Below are 24238 nucleotides of genomic sequence, written 5' to 3'. Positions count from 1 at the left end.
ACACATCTACATGTGTGCACCCTTAATGTGCTTTAAAAATGATGATTTTAGGTTATTCTTGTTTATATTTGATACCTGCAAAAGCAAAATTTATGTGCGAATAGCTGAAGCACCTTAATGCACATGTAGACACGCTAAGGCACATTAATGATGTGTATGTTGACTGACTTGTGACTAACTTTAGTCCCAAGTTGGTCCCCACACTGCGTTAACACACCTTAGCGTGTGCGTGTGTAGACACACACTTAAATCGCCTTAATGCACATTAGGAAAATGCACATTAAGTTTAGGCATGCATAAAAGCACGTGTAGACATGCCCTCTGTGCTCAAAAGCTTGTCTAAAGTCTTTCCCAATTACGTAGTTGGTCCAATAAGAGACATCACACCCCAAAAAATATGTGCCTCATGTAGTTCCTGAACTATCACGATTACATCACTATAATACCTTTGTATTCCATTGTGTTTGAGCCCTATAAATACTTAGCAAAGGACTCCATCAACAGGACTGTTCATGGAAACAGTGAGCAAAGAGCCTGATCCTAAAAACTTTTATACGCAGGAGTAACTTGACACAGACAAGCAGTTCCTGCGATAGCAGTGTAGAAGAACATATCTACAGACCTCAGATACATGCCTGTATGCACAGGACAACTGATTCCTAAGACACTGGTTCCCAAATTAGGGTTGTAACCCCAAAGGATCAAGGTCATGATTCCAAAAGACATTTAATTAAAGTGAATCGGCTGTGATTGGAAGTAGGGTCCCAAGCATCATGAGCTGCCTCCAAGTGGGATCACAAACTGGCTAGAAGTGTCAGCGCAAGATTGGAAGTGGAGTCATGGCCCTAAAGAATTGGGACCTGCTAGTCTAAGTGGTCATTTACATAGGAGAAAATGCACCAGTGGATCTAATCAGCTTAAAATGAATCTACTTATACCAGGGCAAACAAAAAACAAAAGCTGCTTTAAATGTGAACCGTGAGGTTTACACCAGTTTAGATGCATCTACATACATCTTTTCAGCCGATGTATTTTTAAATAATTTGATTACACCTGTGTGGCTTTTCAAATGTAACTGTAGCCTTAGACTCAAAGGGTTAGAGCAGTGATTCTCCACCAGGGTGCCAGGGTACCCTGGGGTGCTGTGAACCCTTCTGAAGAGTGCCAAGAGGTGTGAGGAGATAAACAGGTGTGAGGACATAAATGCAAGCTCTGGCTTTTCCATATCTGCCCACTTCTCTGCCCCCACTATTCAGCCCCCCTGCAAAGAGATAAGAACTGTAATAAATACAGCTGCTTTTGAAATGGGGTATGGCTCAATTAATAAAATTGATGGAGATGCCTCAAGTCTAAAAAGCTTGAGACCCACTGGTTTAGAGGCATGATTATTTAGATCTTAATTTAAAGCCTGTTGAAATCAATGGGAAGCTTTCCTTTGATCTTAATGACCTTTGGAACAAGGCCCAAATCAGTGAACAGGAACACTCAGTAAGGAGTCAAATCAACAAAACAGCTTAGGTTGACTTTTGCATATTAAATATCTGTAATGAAGTGCTCACAGGATAATCACAGACAGAGGCCCGTGCAGGGGATGGCTTGGTGAATATTTTTAAACAATGAGTAAATTTGAGAAAATAGTTGGCACATCTACATGAGACATTTACTGTGCACTAGACTGGTTGGCCCCGTAGTAAACATTGCGTGTCTACATCGCATGTCTACATTGTGTGTGCCCTTATTAGACTGGAGTAACCTAATTAACTCTGCAACAGGATAGTACTTACAAGTACTATTCTATGACAGAGTTTTTTACTCTACAGCAGCTCAAGTGTAGATGCTGCTCCAGCTGGCTGGGGCCTGAGGGTGCTTCAGTGAGGGGGCTGCCTGCTGGCTAACAATGCCCTGAAGCACACTCATGCCCTAGCCAGCCACTCTGCAGCATGTTAAACCAGAGTGAGCAGCCCCAGGCTGGCAGGCTGACCTCCCATGTCCCAAGCCAGCCAGGACTGCTCCAATCTGGCACAATGTGCCATAGTCTTGGGAACACATGCAAACAATGCACCTGAGAGCAATAAACTCTGGAGCAATTAGTTTTAGAGTTTATTTATTGTTGTTTTGCAATTATTTATTAATTGCACGTGCAGATGCACCCAGTGAGGTGCTCGTGGATAATTGTTGCCAGCCTTGGTCATTTTCAAGGGGCTTAGGCTAAGTTGCAGAAGTGTTGCAGAAGGCCCAAAACTTGTTTGTGAGTGACTGTAGTGTGAACATTTGGAAATGTGACAACTAACTTTCTCAGCAAGTAAAGGAAACTATCAAACACAGTAAAACAAAGCATGAGGCCTGAAAGGAGATAAGGGAAGACCATACATTAAATAATCCATATGCACTATATCATAGCTTTATCTTTAAATAGTAATAATTGATGTAATCAAATGTATTAAATGTTATTTTGCTATAATAGATATATATTTTTGTTAAAATACTTAGATAATTTGTAAAAACAAAAAAACCGCCTTGTTAAGTAAGGTAAAGAAGAAACAGGAACAGCATTCCACAGTGGGGAAGGAAAAGTTAAGAAACCCTCCCTTTTTCCCAAGGATATAAATTCCAACTAATTGATACCTTCCAAGTCCACAAGAGATCTGGTTCAGTCCAGTTCCAAAAGTTTCAATGAAAGAAAGGAATTTAAATGCAACCAATCAGAGATCTTTTATTAGAACTAGCCATCTATAAATATTGGGCATAGACTAGAGGAGTATTTGGAGAACTCAGAAAATTCAAGAAAACCTGCTGTCAGTCTGAGTGCCACCATCCTCCCACCTTTCAAGTCTCCCCAGCCAGTGTAGGTGAGAATCTATGCTGTGCTGTTTCAGGTACCTTGACAGATTTTGGGATAAATGTTTGGTTTTCATATTTGAAGGTGCAAGCAAATTAATGGTTGAGCTTTTTCTGCCTCTTTTATCAGTAGCCAACCCACAAGGCTACCTGTAATCTGGGTAACATAATTCCCACATAGAAAAAAGGAGGTCACCTCTGTCAAAGAAATGATTTGCTGCAATTATTCACTCATCTCTCAGCAGTGTTGATGTCCCCAAGACATTGCTTGAAACTGCAGCCTGGTCACAGCTTGTCAGAATTTGCTTCATGTAAGCATGTGAACAGCTCCACTGGAGACACTCACGATTCCAGTTAGACATGGGCTATAGTACTTTGCTGAATTGGGACCCATGTCAACAGCTAAATGGCAAACCAGCATTTCAGAGACAGATTGAAAAGTACAGGGGCAGCTAAACAGGAGCAATAGCAACATGACAGCAGTAGTAAAGGCCCTCCAGCATCAGCCAGTGCTCTTGGGAAGGAAGTCTCTTGGGAACACACCACCTGGTCATCCTGCTTCCACGTGCCAAACCTGAAAATGCAGCTCTGAAGCTGCTCTGAGGGTGTCACCCTGCAGCTACTCATAAGGCTTGCTGGAGGTGGAAGGCTGGAGGGTGGCCCTAGGTGGGGGTGCCATGGGAATCAGTTCACTGATGCATTTCTCATATTGATGTGTCTGGGCATAGAGTGCCTTCCCTTGGCGTGCTGGGAAAGTGGTATAGCAGAGCTGTCAAACTCACCTGGGACTCTGGGTCAGATCCAGACTTCAGGGCTCCTCCTAGATCAAATCCAGTCCAGGGCACTGTGGCCATGGAGGCATGGGCAGGTGAGGCAGCAATGGCAAGGGGTCTTGAGGCAATGAGGAATCTGGGGGAGGGGGTCCAAGTGTGCTGCAGCAGTCTGGGGGCAGCATCAGAGAGCCAAGCTTGCTGCCAACAGCCATGGTGAGCAAGGCCAAAGTACCCCAAATCCCAAGGCAGGCCATGCCCCCAACTTTCAGATCCATATACTTGACACCCCTATGGTATAGCCACCCCTGGAGGGTATAAATCAGCATTGCTTTATTGACTCGAACCTTAGAGATTTTCAAGGGACAAGACAGGCTCAGGGCTAGTTCAAGGAACAAAGATGGGATGCCAAGTAAGAGCACTTCCTTGGTATGCGAACTCACCCTATTGCTGGGTGTGCCTTTCTGCAGGGCAGGCAGAGGGAAAATGCCATATCTCCAGAATCACGTTTCTATCTACATGGAGCAGGGAGGCTGGTTCTGCAAGCCACCATATGGCTCTTTGCAAGTCCTCTGGAAAATGTTGATAATCATCTTTAAGCGAGTTAATCTCTAAAGTGCCACCCTGTCTTTCCTTCTGCAGTGAAGGCTATCACAAGACAGGCCCTACTAGTTCAGCCATCAGTTAGAGCTAGGCAGCCCAAGTCCGAGCACAGTCTGTCCAGTGAATCGGTGTGAGAACGAAATTTTACTTGAAATTCATGAACCCACACAAAGGGTGGCATCACATAGGCTAAGGCACTGTTTAGCAGAAGTGGTCATAAAGTAGCTCAGAGACTCTGGGATGACAGTGAAAAATTCCAGCCACTTTGAATCAGAACTTTTCATTTGGCCTTTCCCTGCTCCTCCCAGTGGCTTTGGTGGGGTTTGTCCCCAAAGCAAATTTTCTGTGCATGTTTGCATGACTGCCTGACACCGTCATCTCCTCTAGGGCCCCTGCCAACGCTTGGTTCCCCTAGCCAGTTTTAGCATAGAGTCATGAAAACGCAGACACAGCTGGGTAGTTTACAGCCCCCTGCACACAGTTTTATGCAGAGAGATCTGAGGGTGACTGCCAAACCTCATACTTTCAGGAAACCTCTAATTAGGGTATGGGGTAAGTCAGCATCCCTTCGCCTGGCTTTCTCTGCCCCTTTTTTTGTGAATCACCCCAGGGTTTCATCTCCTTTTTTGCATCTGTCCTATGTAGATTCATTGGCAATTTCACTTCAGTCAATATTCACTCCATTTTAGGCTCAATTAGTATCAAATTGGCCCTACTTGTTATTATTCACATCTTTGCTGTAATGTAAACCAGGCGACAGTTCAACTATTACTTTGGGTGCAATGAACACTGCAGCTTGGTCAAAGGATTTCCTCTTATCAGATTCTATTAGCAACTCATTTAAATGAGATGCACGCAGATTTTAGTAACATTTGTACCAGGGTTGTGCAGTGTGCGACCTAAATAACTCTCATTTAGCACAGAAAAGTTGGTAAAGGTACCTAACCATATTGTTATGTAGTACTGTCATTGTGTGTAAGCTATACAGCACAGGAGAATTGAGCCAAACATGTAACAGGTCCCTGGTCCACTGCAGGCAGAGCAGAAAAGCACATGCAGGTAAAGAACAGTGCAGCTTAGTGTGTAACACAGACCAGAGGGCTCTGTTACAGGCTCTTAGACTTTATTGCCAGAAAAGACCATGATCTCCATTTAGCTTGATCTCCTGTGGAGCACAGACCATATGGTTTTACCCAGTGATCTATGATGAAGATCCCTGCTACATTAGCAAATGTCCGGCCTTAATTTGCTATTGAACAAGACTGCCATTATTCAACCACCATATACAAATAGCTCCCATTGACTTCTTCAAGAGCAGCTCATACATAGGCAGTGGCTGCGTGATCAGACCCTGAGGACTCCAATGCAATGGGTCCCATTGGGTCCTTCAAACTCAAGAACTACACTGGAATATCCCACAATAGAGCTTGCTATGACATTACAGCTGCAACGAAGCTTCATTTGAGAGGGCTTACGGGGTGGGAGATTGGTGGGAGGATGGCTGTCTCTTGAAGCTAAAGAAGAAGGTGGAGAGCTGAAGCCATCACATTCCAGACAATGCCATAGTTCTCTTCTGTCTTCCCTTATCTTCATCTTCTGGCCCTACCCCTCCCCTATACATGCATGTGAATCATGTCTGTCCCTCAACCCAGTACTGAAAGGCTGATGAAGGAAAGCTGATAGGAGCTGGTGGGTCAGACACAAGAGGGGAAATTGTATAGGATGCCCGCACCAGAGAGACTAAGGGAGCCACAGGATGGAAGACAGCAAAGGGAAACTTGGGGTAGTGGGAAAATTCCTTGTACAAAGATAAAGTAGGCTCTGGAATAGTCTTTGAAAGTAACGTGGAGTCTGCCGCTTTTCCAAGTTGCTAAAAACTAGACTGGACAAAACCCTGGAGAACAGCATGCAGAGAACAACTGTATTGCCCCAAGACGTGCCTTCATGGCGAATGCAATGGGACACACTTTTCCATCTTCCAAGCCTTTGATTCTCTGCTGCTCAGCGTAACAACGCATGTTCCTTCATCACCTCTTTTCCCAGGGGTGCGGTGAAGATTAATTAGCTGATGTCTGCAGTCAGTGCTTTGAAGACGAGAAGTGTTGTGCCGCAGTAAGAGCTACAGGTTGTGAGACACAGGATGAGGGCTGAGTTGAACGCAGCATGAGTGTCAGCTTTACTTGCCGCTTTTGAGAGCTATTACAAAGAGACATTAAAGAAGAAAAATATATGCAGGCATTTTAACTCTGGCTGTGTCTATACTGCAATGAAAGATTTCACTGCATTTCACGTAGACAGCACAGCAAAGCTCAACAGAGGCTGCAAAACCTTCCTAGCTCACCACTTAATACTCCAGCAGCTAGCCTACACTGAGCTCCATGCCACCAGGGCTAATAGATGGCTAATTTGAAGCTAGCTACAGATCTCTCTACACAGGCTGCAATCCACCCTCGGCTGCAAAGTAGACATGCCCTTTGGTAAAACATAGTGGGGTCAAATAGTTTTTGGGGAAGGACAGAGCTGAGAAACACCTAACGTTGCCAAGAAATAGGAACCACATTTCCCACAAGTATGTTTGATGCATGCTACTATTCAGCTTTTTAAAATACTTGCCATTATTGGCAGCACTCTGGGCTGGAAATTATCAGAGAGGGACTTTGGTGCTTTATAAATGAGAAGCAAAATCTACCACTTGAGTGTCTGTCTCTAATCCAAAACCAACTTGAATTGGGAAAAAGTTTGGCTTCAGGACTGGAGTCCAAGCCCAGATGCAACAGCCCAGCCATTGGACAGGGGAAATTTGGGTTCAAAATTGGAGGCTTGCTTGATACCTTTATGTACAAGACACAGGGGCCAAAGAAGCGTGAGCAGCACAGGCAACACCACTACCATGTTGGGGGAGGACTTTTCTGCAAGAGCTGGCTTTCTTGTCTGCTTCTGTCTTCTCACTGCCTTCCCTTCGGCTTCTCTTCTTGTGATGCAAAGAACCCCCAAGAGCTCTTCCAATATGAATCACAGGTGCAGCTGTTGTCTACAGAGGAGGCAGCCAGCATGTATGTAAAATAAGGGTTTTCTTGTCACACCCTGCTGACTCCAGAGCCCTGAAAGGCTGAGAGGCAGCAAGGAGGCCAGCTTTCCTGCCTTGTTTCATCTGTGGCTTACTATAATAACAGTGTAAGTAATGTCCTATAAAGGAGAGATTCCCCTCCTTTCACCCTCCACTGGGCATGGCTTATATATAGAGGCTATGATGAAAGACAGTAAAGGTACTGGACTGAGGGCATGAAAGGCTGGTTCTGTTGCCACCTGTGCCACTGACCTATTGTGTGATCCTCAATTAATTGGAGCATATGCTCTTTGGGGTAGAGATGGTCTCTTCTATGCCTAACCCATTGGGATCCCAACAACAGCATGTTGCATCCTACATGCTGTACATGCATGATGCAGCTTCCATTCTCTACTAGAGAGTTAAGATTTACCAGTAATGGAGGAACAGAAGCTGAGGTTTTACACTACAACCAGCCAGAGAAAGGAAGTTCTGGCATGTGGAGGATTTCAGTGTTTTAAAATAGAATCATAGAAACTTAGGGTTGGAAGAGACCTCAGGCCATCTAGTCTAACCCCCTGCTCAAAGCAGGACCATCCCCAACTAGATCATCCCACCCAAGGCTTTATCTAGCTACATCTTATAATCTCCAAGGACAGATTCTACAACTTCTCTGGGTAGCCTGTTCCACTGCTTTACTAGCCTCCAAGTCAAAAAGTTTTTCCTGACATCTAAGCTTCCCTTGCTGCAACTTGAGTCCACTGCTGCTTGTTCTGTCACCTGCCACCACTGACAAGTCTAGTTCTGTCCCCTTTTGAACCCCCTTCACATAGTTGAAGGTTGCTATTAAATCCCCCCTCAGTCCTTTCTTCTCTAAACTAAATAAGCCCAATTCCCTTGGTCTTTCCTCATAAGTCATGCCTCCAGCCCCCTCACCATTTTTGCTGCCCTTCACTGGACTCTCTCCACATCCTTTCTGTAGTGGGGTGCCCAAAACTGAACACAGTACTCCAGATGTGGCCTCACCAGTGCTGATTAGAGGGGAATAATCACTTCCCCTGACCTACTGACAACACACATACCAATGCAGCCCAGTATGCCATTATCCTTCTTGGCAACAAGGGCACACTGCTGGCTCATATTCATCTTGTCTACTGTAACCCTCAGGTCCTCTTCTGCAGAGCTGCTGCCCAGCCAGTCAGCCCCCAGCTTGTACTGGTGCATGGGATTGTTCTGTCCTAAGTGCAGGACTTTGCACTTGTCCCTGCTGAACCTCATGAGATTTCTTTTGGCCCAACCTCCCAATTTGTCTAGGTCATTATGAATCCTAGCCCTACCCTCCAGTGTATCTACTAATGCTGCCAGCTTTGTGCCATCTGCAAACTTGCTGAGTGTGCACTCTATGCCATCTTCCAGGTTGTTGATGAAGACACTGAACAAAACCGGTCCCAGGACTGACTCCTGGGGCACTCTACTTGATACCAGCTGCCAATTAGACATTTAGCCATTGATTACTACCCTGAGTCTGATGCAGTTTTCTCTCCACCTTACAGTTCATTCATCCAACACATACTTCCTCAGCTTACCTGCAAGAATGCTGTGGGAGACTACCTCAAAAGCCTTGCTCAAATCAAGGTACACCACGTCCACTGGCCTCCCCACATCCACAAAGCCAGTCACCTCCTTATAGAAGGCAATCAGGTTGGTCAGGCATGACTTGCCCCTGCTGAATCCATGCTGACTGTTCCTAATCACCTTTTTTTCCTTCAAGTGCTTAGAAATGGATTCCTTGAGGATCTGCTCCATTTTTCCAGGGACTGAGGTGAGGCTGACTGGTCTGTAGTTCCCTGGATCCTCCTTCTTCCCTTTCTTAAATATGGGCACTATGTTTGCCCTTTTCCAATAATCTGGGACCTCTCCTGATCGTTGTGAGTTTTCAGAGATGATGGCCAATGGCTCTGCAAACACATTAGCCAACTCCTTTACCAACCTCAGGTGCATCTCATCCGGCCCCATGGACATGTACATGTCCAACTATTCTATGTAGTCCCTTTTGCACTTAAAAAACAAATTTCTAACCTAGTGCTTTATGAATTGACACAACACTCTATTGATGAATAGCAGAAAGGGTTGCTTTAATAACTACCAACAAGTTAAAAAACTAAATGACAGAAAAGACTCTGTTCCAATATAAAGTAAGCTATTAGTCCTTAGTATTATCTTAGCTGAACTGAGATCTCTACCCAGTGCAGGCAGCAAGCAGTTCTTGTACAGCCTCAAAGCATGGGTCCTTCGCTTGTTGGCTGGGTGGCAGGATGGCTTCTTGTCTGGACTGCACACGCTTTGTTGACAAATCTGCTTAGTTTTTATACAGTTTCTTCAAAGCATTTTCCTTGAGGGTTGGTCAGTTAAAGTCCAAACAAAACAGGGAGGAAAAGGTTGATCATCATATCATAACTGTTAATTGCCTGGCTCCTGTTCTCAATTATCTAGGTGTAAAGATTGTGCATTTCTGCAGCCTCTGAAATTATAGGTTAATCACAGATGATGGGCCTTGAGCGTCAGACAGGATACTTAGAGGTGTCACCAAACTTGTTTTTGGGTATTTATTTATCATTGGGGTAACATTTGTAGCAGCTCATAACTTTAGACATAAAAAAGTGTCTGAACTATTCAGTGCAACACCTTAGAGTGACATTGTTCTGCATGTGACATCCTCACATTTCTCAAAACAGGCATCCATTCTCCCTATAGTCAGTGCTCCTTTTACAGGTTTATTTTGAGATGGATATCTAGTCTTTTTTTTTTCCTTTAGCTACTAGGTCAAATGAAATGCATATGCATTTTCCTTCCCTTCACTGGCTCAGCCTCTCTTTAAAGGGCTTTCTTAGGTACACATATGTGATGAGCGCATCAGAACTCTGCCAGCAATTTAAACCACTTTTATTATGGCATGGGTAGGGTACTGCAAGCACTCCACTATCTCAACACCTAATGGGTTGCAAGTCATTAGCAGAGTTTGATTTTCTTGTGGCAGTCTTGTTACCACAATCCAGTCTTGCCCCAGCCACTGCTCTGCATTTTTATGCAAGAGACACTATCCAAGCTTTCACAGTTTTCATATGCAGCAGACTCTAACCTGTTCTTTCAGCACTGAGGGCTGCTTACTTTCTCCCCAAACTGTGTTCCCCGGTGCAGTGGTCTGGGAGCCAACTATGCCTGTGAAGACTAAGGCAAAAAGGGAATTGAGCACTTCAGCCTTTTCTACATCTTGTCACTAGGTTGCTGAATGGGGGAGGTAAGGGACCCACACTTTCCCTCATCCTCCTCTTGCTACTGACATATTTGTAGAAACCCTTCTAGTTACCCTTCACATCCCTTGCTAGCTGCAACTCCAATTGTGCTTTGGCCTTCCTGCATGTCTGAGCAATGCTCTTATATTCTTCCCTAGTTATTTGTCCAAGTTTCCACTTCTTATAAGCTTCCTTTTTGTGGTTTAGTTTACTGAAGAGTTCTTTGCTAAGCCAAGCTGGTCTTCTGCCATACTTGATAGCCTTCCTGCACATCAGGATGGTTTGTTCCTACACTCTCAGTAAGGTTTCTTTGAAGTACAGCCAGCTCTCCTGGACTCCTCTCACCCTCAGTCTGGCTTCCCAGGGGATCCTGCCCATGAGTTCCCCAAGTGAGTCAAAGTCTGCTTTTCTTAAGCCCAGGGTCCTTACTCTGCTGCTCTCCATCCTTCCTTTCCTCAGGATCCTGAACTCAATCATCTCATGGTCACTGACGCCCAAGTTGCCATCCACTACTACATTCCCCACCAATTCTTCCTTGTTTTGTGAGCAACAGATCAAGAAGAGCATGTCCTCTAGTTGACCGCTCCAGCACTTCTACCAGGAAGTTGCCCCCAACATTCTCCAAAAACTTCCTGGATTGCCTGCGCACTGCTGTATTGCGTTCCCAGCAGATGTCAGGGTGACTGACGTCCCCCATGAGAACCAGGGCCTGTGATCAGGAAACTACCACTAGCTGTTTGAAGAAAGCCTCATCCACCACTTCCTCCTGGTCTAGTGGTCTATAGCAAAATGCAGTTTAAAAATGTTGCAGCTATTCTTAAAGGAATTGGATGTTATTCTAAACAGAAAATGTATCTGAAAGGAGACAGAACAAACAAGTTGCAGCATTTACCCCCTTACTCCTCCTTGACAGCAGTGGTAGGTGAGGATATATTGTATTAAAAGCATATCTAATTGCAGATTTGAATCTGATGATACAAACAGAAGTACTGGACAAAGTAGTTCAAGTGGGAGATATGCTGAAAATATTTTATGAGGCCTTAAAAGGTCTCACTAAGGGATGTTATTTTCCCTCCACCAAGGACGCAATGGCTTTTAAATTCCTTTGTGGCTTCAGTTGTCCAGACCACTTCTAAATGAACTGGATTAGACAAGAGCACAGGGGACACAATAAGGACCCATTTTACACGACCCAGAAAAGGGAAAAAGAACACTTAATTACCATTTTTCTATGACCCCCCAACCCCCTTCATCCTCCCTGCCCCCAACACAAGTTGCACCTGTGCTTCAAGAACAAATTGAAACCTTTCAGTCTCTGAACTGTGCCCTGGTACGTGCTGAGAGACCCACAGGGAAGGCTAGGTTCAGACAGAAAACTTAAAGCACTGGAAATATTTTTCCTCCCCCCTTTCTGGCCTCACAATGCTGCTAGATAACAGGAAGGGCCTGAATTACTGCAGCCAGGATCCACAAAGCAGGACATACCCAATGAGGCATCATAGGCTTCAAATCTTTTGTAGACAGGGATACACTCGAGCTCCCTGTCATGGGCTGCAGCTAGAGTGGGTTTCTGCCTCCAGCAAAATGCAGTCTGAAATTGTTGCACTTATTATTCTAGCTGACTGATGGGGTCCTCTCCATTCCCTTCACCTCAGTCCTACTGTCACAGTGAGAAGCCAGTTGTAGGTGGGATTTATGCAGCCCTTGAGTATGGATTATGACCCAAGTCTTTTTGAGTCACCTCTGACCACTGCCAAAATGCACAGCTAATTAAGCCTGCATTGCTACTATTGCTTTTTGCTGCTGAGAGAGAGAAAGAAAGACTAGAGGCAAGCTATAGGGAAACTACAGCACTAGAAGCTGGGGCTCCAAAGTTAGGAACATTAGAGCAGTCCAGATGTGAAGTAAACCCCATAACACCCCCCCCCAGTTTGACTTTTTATTCATTTCAAATAATGTCAAGCCTAAACTAAGACCTGTTCAGTAAGGACATTGCCTTTGCTTTGTACTGAGAGCAGTTTAGCACAGGGATGTAGGTTTTAGCATGCTGGTTTAAGAACATAGGCAGACAAGGTTGAGTAAATCCAATGTTTCTTATCAGACCAATTAAAATAGTGGGAAAGCTTCTTTGCGAGCTTTTGGGTACAAATACCCTTCGCCAGGCTGAGGAAGCACCTGCAGTTGGTCTGTGCTCTTCCTGGAGGATAGACCAACTGCAAAGGCTACTTCAGCCTGACAAGGGTATTTGTACAGGGGATTTTCTAAAATTGACAAGCTCTTGCCACCATCTCCTGGTTAAAGTGGAAACTGCAGTCCATTTCAAGTAACTGAAATTGCACTAAATCCTCTGTGTTACCTCTACATCAGAACAGCAGCACACTCATGAAAAGCAATCAGTTCTCCTGGCAAAGATACTCACAGCATGTAGCCATAATCAGAAAACAGCATGAGTTGGATTCGTTTTTTTTAATTATTGTACATTTTATTAAAATAAACTTCCAATCCCTGGCATTAATTTGCATTGAGATTACCCCATTATTACTGCTATTTGAGTCAGACCAGTCTGATCTAGAGAATTACTGACAGTGAAAATCTGTGAGTCTGACTTGCAAGCAGCATGTGCATTTTATACAGCACATTTCCAGCCAGGTTAGCCATATCTATCCCCATCCTCCCTTGGGGGGTGCAGGGGTGGAATGCAAAGAAGTGGTAGGTCTGTGGAAGAGGGACAGATAAAAGATCTCTCTCCAGATTTTACAGGCTTGAGTTGCAGAAGTGAACAAGAGTTGGAGACAGTCAACAAATTTGAATTAGACCTTGAAATCAAAAGGGTTTTATGGGTCTTCATTCACAGGACAAAGACAAATTTCTACACACATTTTTAATAGCTGCACCCTTTCCAAGCCTACTGGACAAGTCTCAGTCCCTTCTAGACATCTTATCTACTGCTTGAAATGCATGCAGTCCTGCGGGAGCTTTTGAGTTGTAGCATCCCAGCCATTCTTGTCACTCAGGAGCATAGTGAGGGTACAGTTTCCCCACCAAACACTGATTGCTGGTCCTGTCTCAGAGAAAGTACTTTTTTCCTTGAAAGGAAACAAGCAAGCTAAGTTGCCAGACAGTCCCTTTTAAACCCTTCAAATCCATCTTCAGTTAGATGTCAAAGCCTTAGAACGGCAAAGCCAGCTTGTCTTTGCTCACAACACATCAGCAGCTGGTTTATTTTTGCCAACTGCTGTATGTCTGGCTCCTGCTAAACTTGGTTCCTTCCTTTCAGGCCATTGTTTGAGGAAGTGAATTTTTAACCCTAGTCAAGAAAGCCAAATTGTGGTGAGGCAGTCAGTCAGATGCCAGGTGGGAGGGGAGCACTAGTACTGCAATGCTGCTCTTCCTCACTGCGGTGCTTCTGAAGTACAGCTACCTGCTCCTGATATGCATTGACCTGATGAATTGTGCCCTCCTCCCTCACAGCTCTGAGTGTTACATAGCTCCTGGTCACTAGCAAATAGTGGTGTTAACTGGAAAAAGGGGAATGGAGATTCAAAAGTAATAACAATGCATAAGGGCCTCCTTTCCCTAACTCTGGCCACTGAACAGGAACTCAACCTTTCCCATAGGGGAAAGATGGGCAGCTCTGGGCAAGGTGGCCTCGTTATAGAACATAAGACGCTTCCCAGCAGGGTACCTGTTTCAGTATCTTAACACTGAGTCAGAAGGGGGAAGAACATTACTGGACTGATGTTGGGAAGCTATTCATCATTGGAGCTTCTCATCAAGGAGCTGAAGAACAGGGCAGAAACCCCTGGTACATGGCCAGCACAGATCTGCAACATCCGGAGCAGCCGCTGAGCTGTGGAGATTCTGATCCCTTCCAACTGAAAGAGAGAAGGGAGGAAACAAAGGGAGCAATAAGCCAAGCTTGCCGCTGTTGGGTTGAGGGCAGGAACCCACATTAACTGTGGCCTATAACAATTGGACAGAGCAGTTCCTAAGCCTGCCATTTGTTTGCCCAGAGCCTACTAGAAGGCAGGGCAGGGTTACACAGTTTGAAGACACGGTGGAGAACACCACCCACTTCTCTCTGATCAACAGGAGGGCAGAGTCAAAATTGATCTCCTGAGCAGAGGCCAAGAGGCGTTCCATTCACCACAGCCTCCCCCATTTTCAGAACCTACCCCAAAACAAAAGTTGCCATTCGTATAACTCACTTGGCACTGTTGGTACTACACAATAAATTTCTCTTTAAGACCTATTTTACACTGTACTGTATCTCTACTTTTAAGCAATGCAGTAACTGTACAAACTAACCGCTCTCTCAAGTTTTACTGTTTATAATATGTGAACCATTATATTGAGTATGGTATTCTATTATGCATCATGTGCCTCACAAGATGCTGTGGTCACACTTATCCAGACAGTTTTTAGAGACACTTTCCAAAAGGGTTTGGATAATCAAGGATATATCATAGGTTCATGAGCGACTGCATGCAGAAGGAAAACGCCGTTCTGAATTCTGCAGATTTTGTCCCTCGGACAAGTAACAAAACAAAAAAAAAAAGTGACGTGGCAGCCTGCAGAAGGAAGTGCCCTTCGGAAGCAGCACTGCCTCACTTCGCGGAGTCTGGGTGGTGAGAAGCATCTTTCATGGGCAGGGCAAAGGGGAATCTCATGACAGGTGGGGATGGTAGCTCAGGAGGGAGACTGCTTTAGAGCTAGCGCACCCTTTAGTGGAGGAACTGGGTCTTCATGTGCCCAAATGAAAACAAAAACAAGTTTCAAACCATGTATTGATTCCAATATCTATCCTTCTAAAATGGACAAAGGAACTTAGCTTTTAGCAAAGATTTGGCTTAAGCTACATCCCTTGTCATGATTTGTTGCTGGCATACCAATACTGCTCTCAAGAAGAAAGTTTTGATCAACTCCCCTTCTCCCCACCCCAGCCATTTGCAGCTACAAAATTAAGCATCCATACCTCCAACTCGCAGAATATGAGGGGGCTACAATACACATCTCCCAGTTTCCGGACAGCACTCATGTCTACGCTGCAGTGATTCACCCGACCAACTATGGAGGGAAAGCAGGAAGAGTTTGACCATGTTTCAAGCCTCACTGCTGCTCTCCCATGGAATGTTCAGTTCCTCATAGAATCCAAAGCCAGCTTACAGCATAGTCCTCATCAGCAAAGCTCATTCAGGCAGTAACAAACAAAATGATGTTGACACCACCAGTGAGGTAGGTCCACAGGGGGAGGAAGCCCTCAAAAAATACCCCAAACAATCCCTCTTCAGCACCAAACAAATCAATATAGCAATTCAGATCTGAAGGGTGGGGATACAAAGAGAAAAAGATCCGGGAGGAAGCAGCAAGACATGATCCAAGCAGCAGAAGTCAAAAGAAAACAACTACATCTAAAAAAGAGCTTGTGCTGCAAGCTGTAGGCTTTGCTTGTTTTAAAGGGAAGCTTTCCCAGCTCCAATGCAGAGAGTGAGCAAGACCAAAAGGGGAAAAAGGTTGGTACTTGGTTATACGTACCACCTGTAACGAGGAAGCAGACTTTCCCAAGGAAGAAGTTGGCATCAACATGGGCTAATGAAGCTTCAATATTCTTAAAGCTGTTGAAGAAAGGCACAACAAATCATCCAGTTAGACCAGGAGGCAAGACTAATGGTAGTACCCTTATTACCACAGCAGGAAGCCAAAGCACAAATGACAGACCTAAGGACATCCATCTCCTACTGAGCATCAGTGGGGGATGGGCAAATGCAATCTGCACAGCTGAAGAGCTTTCTTTTTTGCTTAGATAACAGTGTTCATATAATAGGCAGGAAGAGATGCACACACAAAATAACATTGTCCAAACCAACCAACATCTTGGATGATATTTTCAGGAATTAAGCACTCAACTCCCACTGGGATTCAAGGAGAAAATTGGGTGCCTAGCTCACTCAACCTCTGAAATTCCCAGCTTTTGTATATTTTAATACTTTCTTTCTTGATGGATGCTTGAAACAACTCATTGTTTTCAAAGCCAAGTTCAAACCTGGAATCCGGTGACAAGTTTGGAAAACCAACATTTGCTAACTGAGTTGTTTTGCAAAATGCATGTACCAGGGGAAACCGCAGACTGTGAGGCACTGGTGGAGAGGGAAGAGCAAGGGTGCGGAGAGAATTAAACGGCAATTTCAATTTGAGGTTCTGTTTTCAGGGCTAACTGATAGAGCCCGAGTCTCATTGAGCAGACCTAGCTGGTAAATATCAAACAAGGGTGTACACACAACTACTGACTCAAGTCCAATTAGACTGCCTATCCTAAGCCCGCTTAACCACATATTACCAATACCTAACAGAGGAAGCTACCCATCTTGGGTATACTACCTTTCCAGATTACAACCTGCATCCCTTCCACCACTGAGCACTACCTGGTATCAGGAAAAGTTCTGCTCTCCCCCATGACAGAGCACGATATAATTAGGTTTGTCATTGAACAGCGGGTTCATCCATCTCCTCCACTTGCAGAGCCAAGATGACAGCTGTTTGTACTACAGTGTTATTTTAGCACAGGGCTGCTCAATCCTCCCTGCCCCAGCCCACAGTGCCATGTCATCCAGCCCACATCCATAAATTTGGCAGCGGGGGAGATCCATAGGGAGGTCTGAGCTCTGTGCTGGGCTCCTGGGGCCCAATCCCAGCACAAGGGGTGGGGGCTCAACTCAGCCCATGGAACAGCCCCACAGGGCTAAAACATTGAGAACCACTGTTCTAGCCCAGTCAGTCTTGAATCCAGAAGTCAAATGACTCTATATTGCTGACCAACTCAATAGATTTTGCAGCTGGATCAGTTTTATTTCCAAACTACACTCACTTCTTGCTTAACCCCTGCCTCCTCCCATTCCTGCCCCTTCTGTATTTACCCGTATTTGCTTTGTACGTTAATCATAAACACAATAAGATCAATCCGGGGCCGAATGTGATCTCTCTCAGCAGGTAAAGGAAGAGAGGTTGCCAGATGGCTGAAAGACAAAAAGGTTTACATGTTTAGTCAATGACTATGGATTGGCAAAGCAGATCCTGCTCTGCCAGGTAGCTGCTTGGCTAGGATAGCTACCAGGGAACATATTCACTGCTACGAGTTTTGGTACCTAATCAGGTTAAAAGGAGACATTATCTGATGAAGCAACATATAAGGGTCCCATGTTAGTCTGCTCACTGCCACCAACAGCTATAATTGATATGCACCGGCATAAACTAGAGCTAGTGGCAAAGTGCTTAAGGAAGTCACCTCACATGAAGAATTCTCTCCAAGGATTTTGGCTGTCCCCATTCTAATTATTAAAGCAATTCTCAGTCCAATCAAACCTCCAATAATCAAATCTAAAGCTTTCTTGGCCATATTTCTTTTTTTGCCCATGTATGTCCATTAAGAGGATCCCACCACATTCACTCCAATCCTGGATAGATCAGTCACATATACCCAGTAGGGAAATTCACTTTATGCTCTGAACACACAGGTGCAAAGCATGTTGTCAGATCTAAGCTATGAATCAGATATTCACCACCAATGCAGCTTCACTAGCCAGGATTCTGTAGCTTAGATGAAGTTCATACTGTTGCATTAAAGTCAGTATCTCCTTTTCTCCTACTGCCTCAGTGGTTATAAGTTTAGCAGACAGTAGTCAAGAGACCAGGATTGAGTTTGTCACAACTTCCATTATTACCATCATTATGTAATTCCCTTCTGCAGTTTCAGTAATGTTCCCACTGTAAACAAAGTCAATGTAGCATGTCTTCCCATGAAGTCTCTCAAGCTGCTGCGGGAGAGTAGGGGAAAGTGTGAAAGAGCCATTTTTCACCAATATGTAGAATACAGATGGAACAAATCATGACCAAACCATCACTAAATGTGCCATAATACATCCATTATTACTGATTTCCTAGGGAAATGGCAATATCTAGTCAATACATTACAGTGACCTAGAATTCCCCCCAGAAAGACAGCTGACTGCAGAATTTCCTTGTCCTACTCAAAAGCAGCACCGCAGATGTCAGTAAACAGCATTCCACATTCCACAACAGCCTACTTCAGTAACATGTGATCCAAGAAAGAAGGAAAACAATCAAAAACAAACCACAAAAAACAGTAACTACTGTTTCACTACATAAACTGTAGTGTCTTCCATCTCTCCAGGTGGAATCATACTGTATAGGCAGACAGATGCTGCATCAAACCAAGAGCACTAGCATCTAAACTACATCAGAAGTAAGGTGAAGCAGAAATCAGAAGGATTAAGGGGTTCCTAGTTACTGGACACCATCCACAAGGAAGCCCTCACTGAATGAACTCTACAGGGTTTGCAAGGGATCAAAAGCATTTGGCTGCTGGAGTTAGCCAAGAACTTGCAAAGAAAAAAAAAAAGGCGGCTTTGCAAAGACAAAGCAGCAGAGGCTAAAAGCTGAAGGGTATGACTCTTTCTGTCCTACATGAGGATCTAAGACTGTTGACATCTGGCCATACACAGGAAGTACACAGATAAATGGGCCTTCCTGTCCAAACCCAGGTCTGTGAACTTCGGCCAAGGCTCAAATTCATTCACAAGATCTCCCAATTACAGGTAGTTGGAGAAATGAAGGGAATGCCTGAAATCCCAACCATGTGCAACCAACATCTCTTGGAGATCACCCATGGTCAGCAGCTGGGCATTGCAAATAGATAGGATCTTGGCTTGGCAGCTTTCAGTGACAGCGACAGATACTGTCAGGACAACCTCAATAACTAATGTAGGTGTGTAAAGAATTCCCCTGGGGGAACTGCAGCTTGACAGGCACTTTGGGATGGCTCAGGAAGGCAAGGAGGAATCTCCTAATTCCTAGGCATCCTGAAGGACTGAGCAAGTACCCAACAGCTTGGGAGACTCAGGAAAGTTTACAAGTGACACTGTGAATTCGGCACATATGGCACTGGGAATGAGCAAACAAAAGAAACAGCAGCAGCACCAGCAATGCTGCAAACATGGTCCCTCCCCTGCTGGACAGAGCTGGAAAGGAAGGCATGCACCACGTTAAAGACTGCATAGAAGTGGCAAACAGAGCTACAGAGTGCCTTGCCTCCTTCACAGAGAGGATTACCTCCTTGTTTATTTTAATAACAAACACACTTCAAATGCAGATTATTTTTGTATAACCTCTTTTGGGCAGAGGCTGTTGTGTGTAGGATCAGTGTCAATGATGATGTGAGCGCTACAGTACTAACATGTAAAATGAAAACACCATCTTCTCAATTCCTGTTTCACTGAAGGAAAATGGAAGCACTAGACAAGCTATAATTAGAACTTCTGTAGGCCAGAGTGTGTCAGCATGTAAAATAATTTCTGTTTCTGCAGCATACATGATCCAACAAACCCCCTAAAATTTCCTCTAAGACTACAAAGAAAATAATCCCTGCAAACATGAGAAATTCTCCACGTTTCCAGGGATAGTCCTACTTAGGACTACCCTATAAAATATGAATATAGGAACTACTTTCTAACCTAAGATATTATCATTTACTTATATAAACCTGATCCTACACCAGAGCAAGAGAACTGTGCTCAAGACCCCTTCCAGCCCTGTAGTTCCAAGGCGTATTATGCAAAGATGTATGTTTCTCTAGAAAGAGACAGAGATGTGTGGAGCCACTGAGATCTATGGACATCCATCCCCCAAATGGTCAAAGGGATCTTTCTCCCTTAAGCGGATGAAACAATGTATAGCTAGAGGAGAATTTTCGGCCAGATTTAGGGTGGGGAAAAGGGACTGTAGAAGTTATTCTGAGATGTCAGAATTTAAAAGTTAAAGGCACGTTATAAAATTAATTTGAAACACTTTCCTTTGTAATCTCATTTGTAAAAGTGGCTGAAACAAGTGAGATTTACTGACAAGTCCAGGGAAACGATCTGGTGCCTTTCACCATGTTTAAGAATTGAAAGTGTTCCATGGCTTAGCTATGATGGTGGAGAGACATTCAAGTTCTAGGACTCCAGGAACAGAACAACATGTACTTTGCGATCCAAGTTCCACTCACTCTTGGAGACAATTGACAAGGTCATCACATTAGCAACAAGCTAAGCAATCAGATTGCCAAGATAGAGTCAGCTGGAATTACAATTCCAAATGCTGCTCAGTGACCTGAAGAAGGCAAGCAATATGCATGCCCAGACACTATGCTAGAAGCTTTTGCCAAACAAGTACAAGAGTCAGCTGACATCTTACAAAGAAACCTGAAATAAATCGGTTTCAGGCAGCTACACTTGCCTTCAACTCCCTACCATTAATTTATGAGTCCTTATAGTGTTTTTTCCCCCCACACGAAGGTGGAAATTAATTAATATGAATATACTACACCAGACAGTGACAGTCAAATGCTCATACTACACATGGAAGACTGTCAAGCGCTCATATTACTCAAAAGAATGGGGTCAAGATCCCCCTCCCAAACCTGCTCCCTAGCCTGAACTTTTGTTGCCTACAGAAAAAGCTGTGTGTGTCTTGTTCTACCTGTCAGTATCAGTCACACAGACACAGCAGGATAGAACCTGCTCTGGACACTCTGAAAAAGCAATGAACTCAGCTGGGCTTTGCTGGCTCTCACTGTTACTACTAGCTCACAAAAGTCTGCATTTAAGAAGCATGAGCCACAGTGCTTCCCACAGCACCTCCACATTAACTTTGTCACCCACACAAAGCAGGCCCAGGCTCTATACAACCTGCATAGAGCTAACTGAGCAGACCTCGAGATGTGGGGCTCTGGGAGCAGAGGGGATGCAGAGAAACCCTGACAAGGTGGGATTCTGGGACCAGAGAGGATGTTGGGGGGGTTCTGAAAGCAGAGGGGAACTCCGAGAAGTCTGGAGAAGGCAGAACCAGGAAGGGTTTTTCTTCTCCTCTCCTTGCTTCATCACTCACATGCTGATCTTGAAGTCTTTTTTCTCCTTAAGAATAGTCTGTGCTAGCTGCCTCTGGAGATCTTCATCGGTGCCCACCAACTGCTCAGCAAGAAAAAAGGCATTAGCATCTCTACCTGAAGATGAAGGGCAGCCAAAAAAAATGCACAGGCCTGGGGCGCCAGGGGCAGCACGCAGGAATCCTGGCCATGGGTATCTGGAGTGAGCAGTGCATGCTTCCTCCTTTTTGGTTTGGCCAGGGCCAGACACAGGGCTCCCTGCCAGTGACAGTGGCTTCCCCAGGCCGTCTGCTGCCAGGTGGCCCCACTCCTGCTCCCTGCCATCTGCGGGTAGCCACCAGTACCAGTGCCATCGTGACAGGATGGGATATCCCCATCCCACCCTGCCCAGGCTAGCAGCAGGTCAGGTGGGCAGCCAGGGGCGGAGCTCACGCCTCACACCCCATGCCAGCCCTGGCCCATCCTTTGGTGCTGGGAGACCACAGACCTGGCTGCATGATACCCACTGGGCAGAGGAGCTGGGCTGGGGCTGCCTCCACCTCAGCAGTGCTTGCGCCCCCAGTTTGTCCCAGCTGCGCCAAGGAGGCCCAGCTGCAGTCCCCTGCAGGTGCAAAGGACACCTGCCCTTGCCTCTTGGGGGGCCTCCAATTTTGTTTGCCCAGTGCCCTGATTAACCTTAATCCACCCCCGAGGGCAGCCATAAACCAGTGTCCTGCACCTGGCCCTGGCGGGAGCCCCAGGCAGAGCTGAGGGACCAAGGCAAGAAGCATGAGGGCATGGGCAACAGAGCACAGCGGACAGGAAGGGGCAGCCCCCGAACCTTGCCCCTTAAGGCACGATCATCTCGGCCTCGAGCTGGCCTATTGAACGAAAGACACCAACGGGGAGCCGGGACAGGCCCCAACGGCCGTCCGCGCTCGGCCGGGGCCGGGGTTCAAGCCCCGCAAGGCGGGCGGGCGCGGCTTGCCGCTCCGGGCTCACCAGGATGGCGGCGGAGTTGAGCACCGGCAGCTTGTCGAAAGGCCGCACCACCGACATCCTCGCGCGCTACGATTCAAATCGCCGCTGTCGCTGCATACAACGTCATCGGCACGCAGCTTGCGTGAGGCCGGGGCCTACGTCGGGAAGCGGAAGCGCTGCGGGCCAATGCGCATGCGTGCCGTCCGCGGGCGTTCGGGATTGCGTGTGAGCGTTACGATAGAAGGGAACTATTGAAAGTCTCAGTTCAACCAATGGGATCGGTCGGGTGGCCGATGGTTGTACCGGCGTCCGGCTTATGGCCGGACAGATGACTCTCGCAGATGAAAAAAAATTCTTCGGGGGCCGCCGCTGTTATTGGGCGGCTGGGCTCCCGACCTTTAAATAAACATTACGGGGGACAACTCAAAGAAAAACAAGGTGTGCACGTGGGGGGGTCAAAGGTTCAAAACGAGTGCTCCGCCGGGGGACAGTGAGCAGAGCACCCCAGACAGCGCCCACCGGCCCACAAACTGCTTTAGCTTGCCGGCGGCTACTGCCCAGTGGTGCTCTGCTCGGAGACGGGCACGAAGGACACCGAAGAAAAACGCCCCGAGGTGACCAGGAGCCTTCCCGGCCAGAGCCTCCTTCCTGGATAGCCAGATCACGAGCTTGGCCAGAGCCAGGAGGAGGTTGACCAGTTGGTCCCGGGCCTGGGTGGGGCAGGAAGCGGCAGCTGCAGCCTGTCGCTGAGGTGCTTGTCCCCTGCGCATGCGCGGGTATCACGTGCTGCAACGCGCCGAGGATAGGCGCTGGTGCATTGCTCCATTACCGGTGCTTTTAGCTGTCCTGCATCAGCTGGCACGGTTGTCAGTCCCAGCCTCTCCACTGCGAGGGAGTCTTGAACTGATTGTGGTTTGGTACTGGGACGATAAACAGTCCCAGCCTTAGCACTGCACCTGAGTTTCCTCTCTCCTAACTGCTATACTACAATGGCACTTAGCACATGTTTTACTGCTTGAATGCTCAGATCCTACCATTTTAAATGCAGCTAAAGTGCCCTAAATATAACGTGTGGCAAGGACCCTACCAGTAGCAGTAGGAATACACAGCCACAAAGAAACAGCATGCTATCCATGCATCTTCCTACCTCCTCTTCCTCACTACTTTGCAGCAATCTTTGGACTGGGGCCAGGATCATTAAGGGTCCTCTAGGATCCTCCTTCTGAAGATCATAGTGTACCTTGTCTGAATCACAGCCTTTCCAGCTCAGCTCAGTTCAAACTTCTCTAACCTTAACTGATCCTATAGTTAGGGCAGACATCCATAAAACAAAAACCTTTCTGTATCTTCCCCTTTCTGCCCTAAACCCCCAGTAGCCTTACCTGATTTATGCAGCCTTTTTCAACACCTAGCTTCGTTCTGCTTTCAGTCGTTTTATGCCGTTCCAGATCCATTTCCTATGGGGAGGTACAACTCCTTCTAGGTTTCCTATCCTATCGACAAACTAATTTTTCAATCAGAATACAGTCATTAGGTTAACTACTTGTCATTGTCCTTAGTTTGATGCATACATGCACCAGTAAAAGCGAGGCAGACAAGGTTCTTTGGGTAAATCTGATATCTTTTATTAGACCAACTCAAATAGTTGGAAAAAATTTTCTTAGCAAGCTTTTGGGTTTAAATACCCTTTATCAGGCTGAGGAAGCACCTGCAGTTGGTGTGTGCTTTTCCTGGATGCAATGATTAGTAAAGAAGCCAGAGGCTGGGCTGGTGTGAATGCAAGACAGGC

General features: G+C 45.8%; 1 protein-coding gene across 4 annotated transcripts; it reads right to left on the bottom strand.

Moving 5' to 3' along the window:
• Window positions 1–9367: 9367 nt before the first annotated feature.
• CENPM (centromere protein M) lies at window positions 9368–23918 on the bottom strand. 4 transcript variants are annotated; one of them, XM_059726355.1, is made up of 6 exons: window positions 23832–23918; window positions 21492–21571; window positions 17465–17563; window positions 16086–16165; window positions 15526–15617; window positions 9368–14425 (listed from the first exon to the last, which is right to left on the bottom strand). In XM_059726355.1, exons 1-6 carry the CDS (start codon window positions 23901–23903, stop codon window positions 14300–14302), a joined length of 549 nt encoding a protein of 182 aa, XP_059582338.1. In that variant the 5' UTR covers window positions 23904–23918; the 3' UTR covers window positions 9368–14299. The 4 variants fall into 4 exon arrangements, with proteins under 4 accessions (XP_059582338.1, XP_006259959.2, XP_059582339.1 ...); XM_006259897.4 differs by lacking the exon at window positions 23832–23918 and adding an exon at window positions 22471–22638; XM_059726356.1 differs by lacking the exon at window positions 17465–17563.
• Window positions 23919–24238: the final 320 nt, after the last annotated feature.

The sequence above is a fragment of the Alligator mississippiensis genome, chromosome 4 (assembly GCF_030867095.1).
Source record: "Alligator mississippiensis isolate rAllMis1 chromosome 4, rAllMis1, whole genome shotgun sequence".
Taxonomy (NCBI): domain Eukaryota; kingdom Metazoa; phylum Chordata; order Crocodylia; family Alligatoridae; genus Alligator; species Alligator mississippiensis.
Note: the sequence above shows the minus strand (reverse complement) of the source record. Positions and strands in the feature narration are given on the sequence as shown.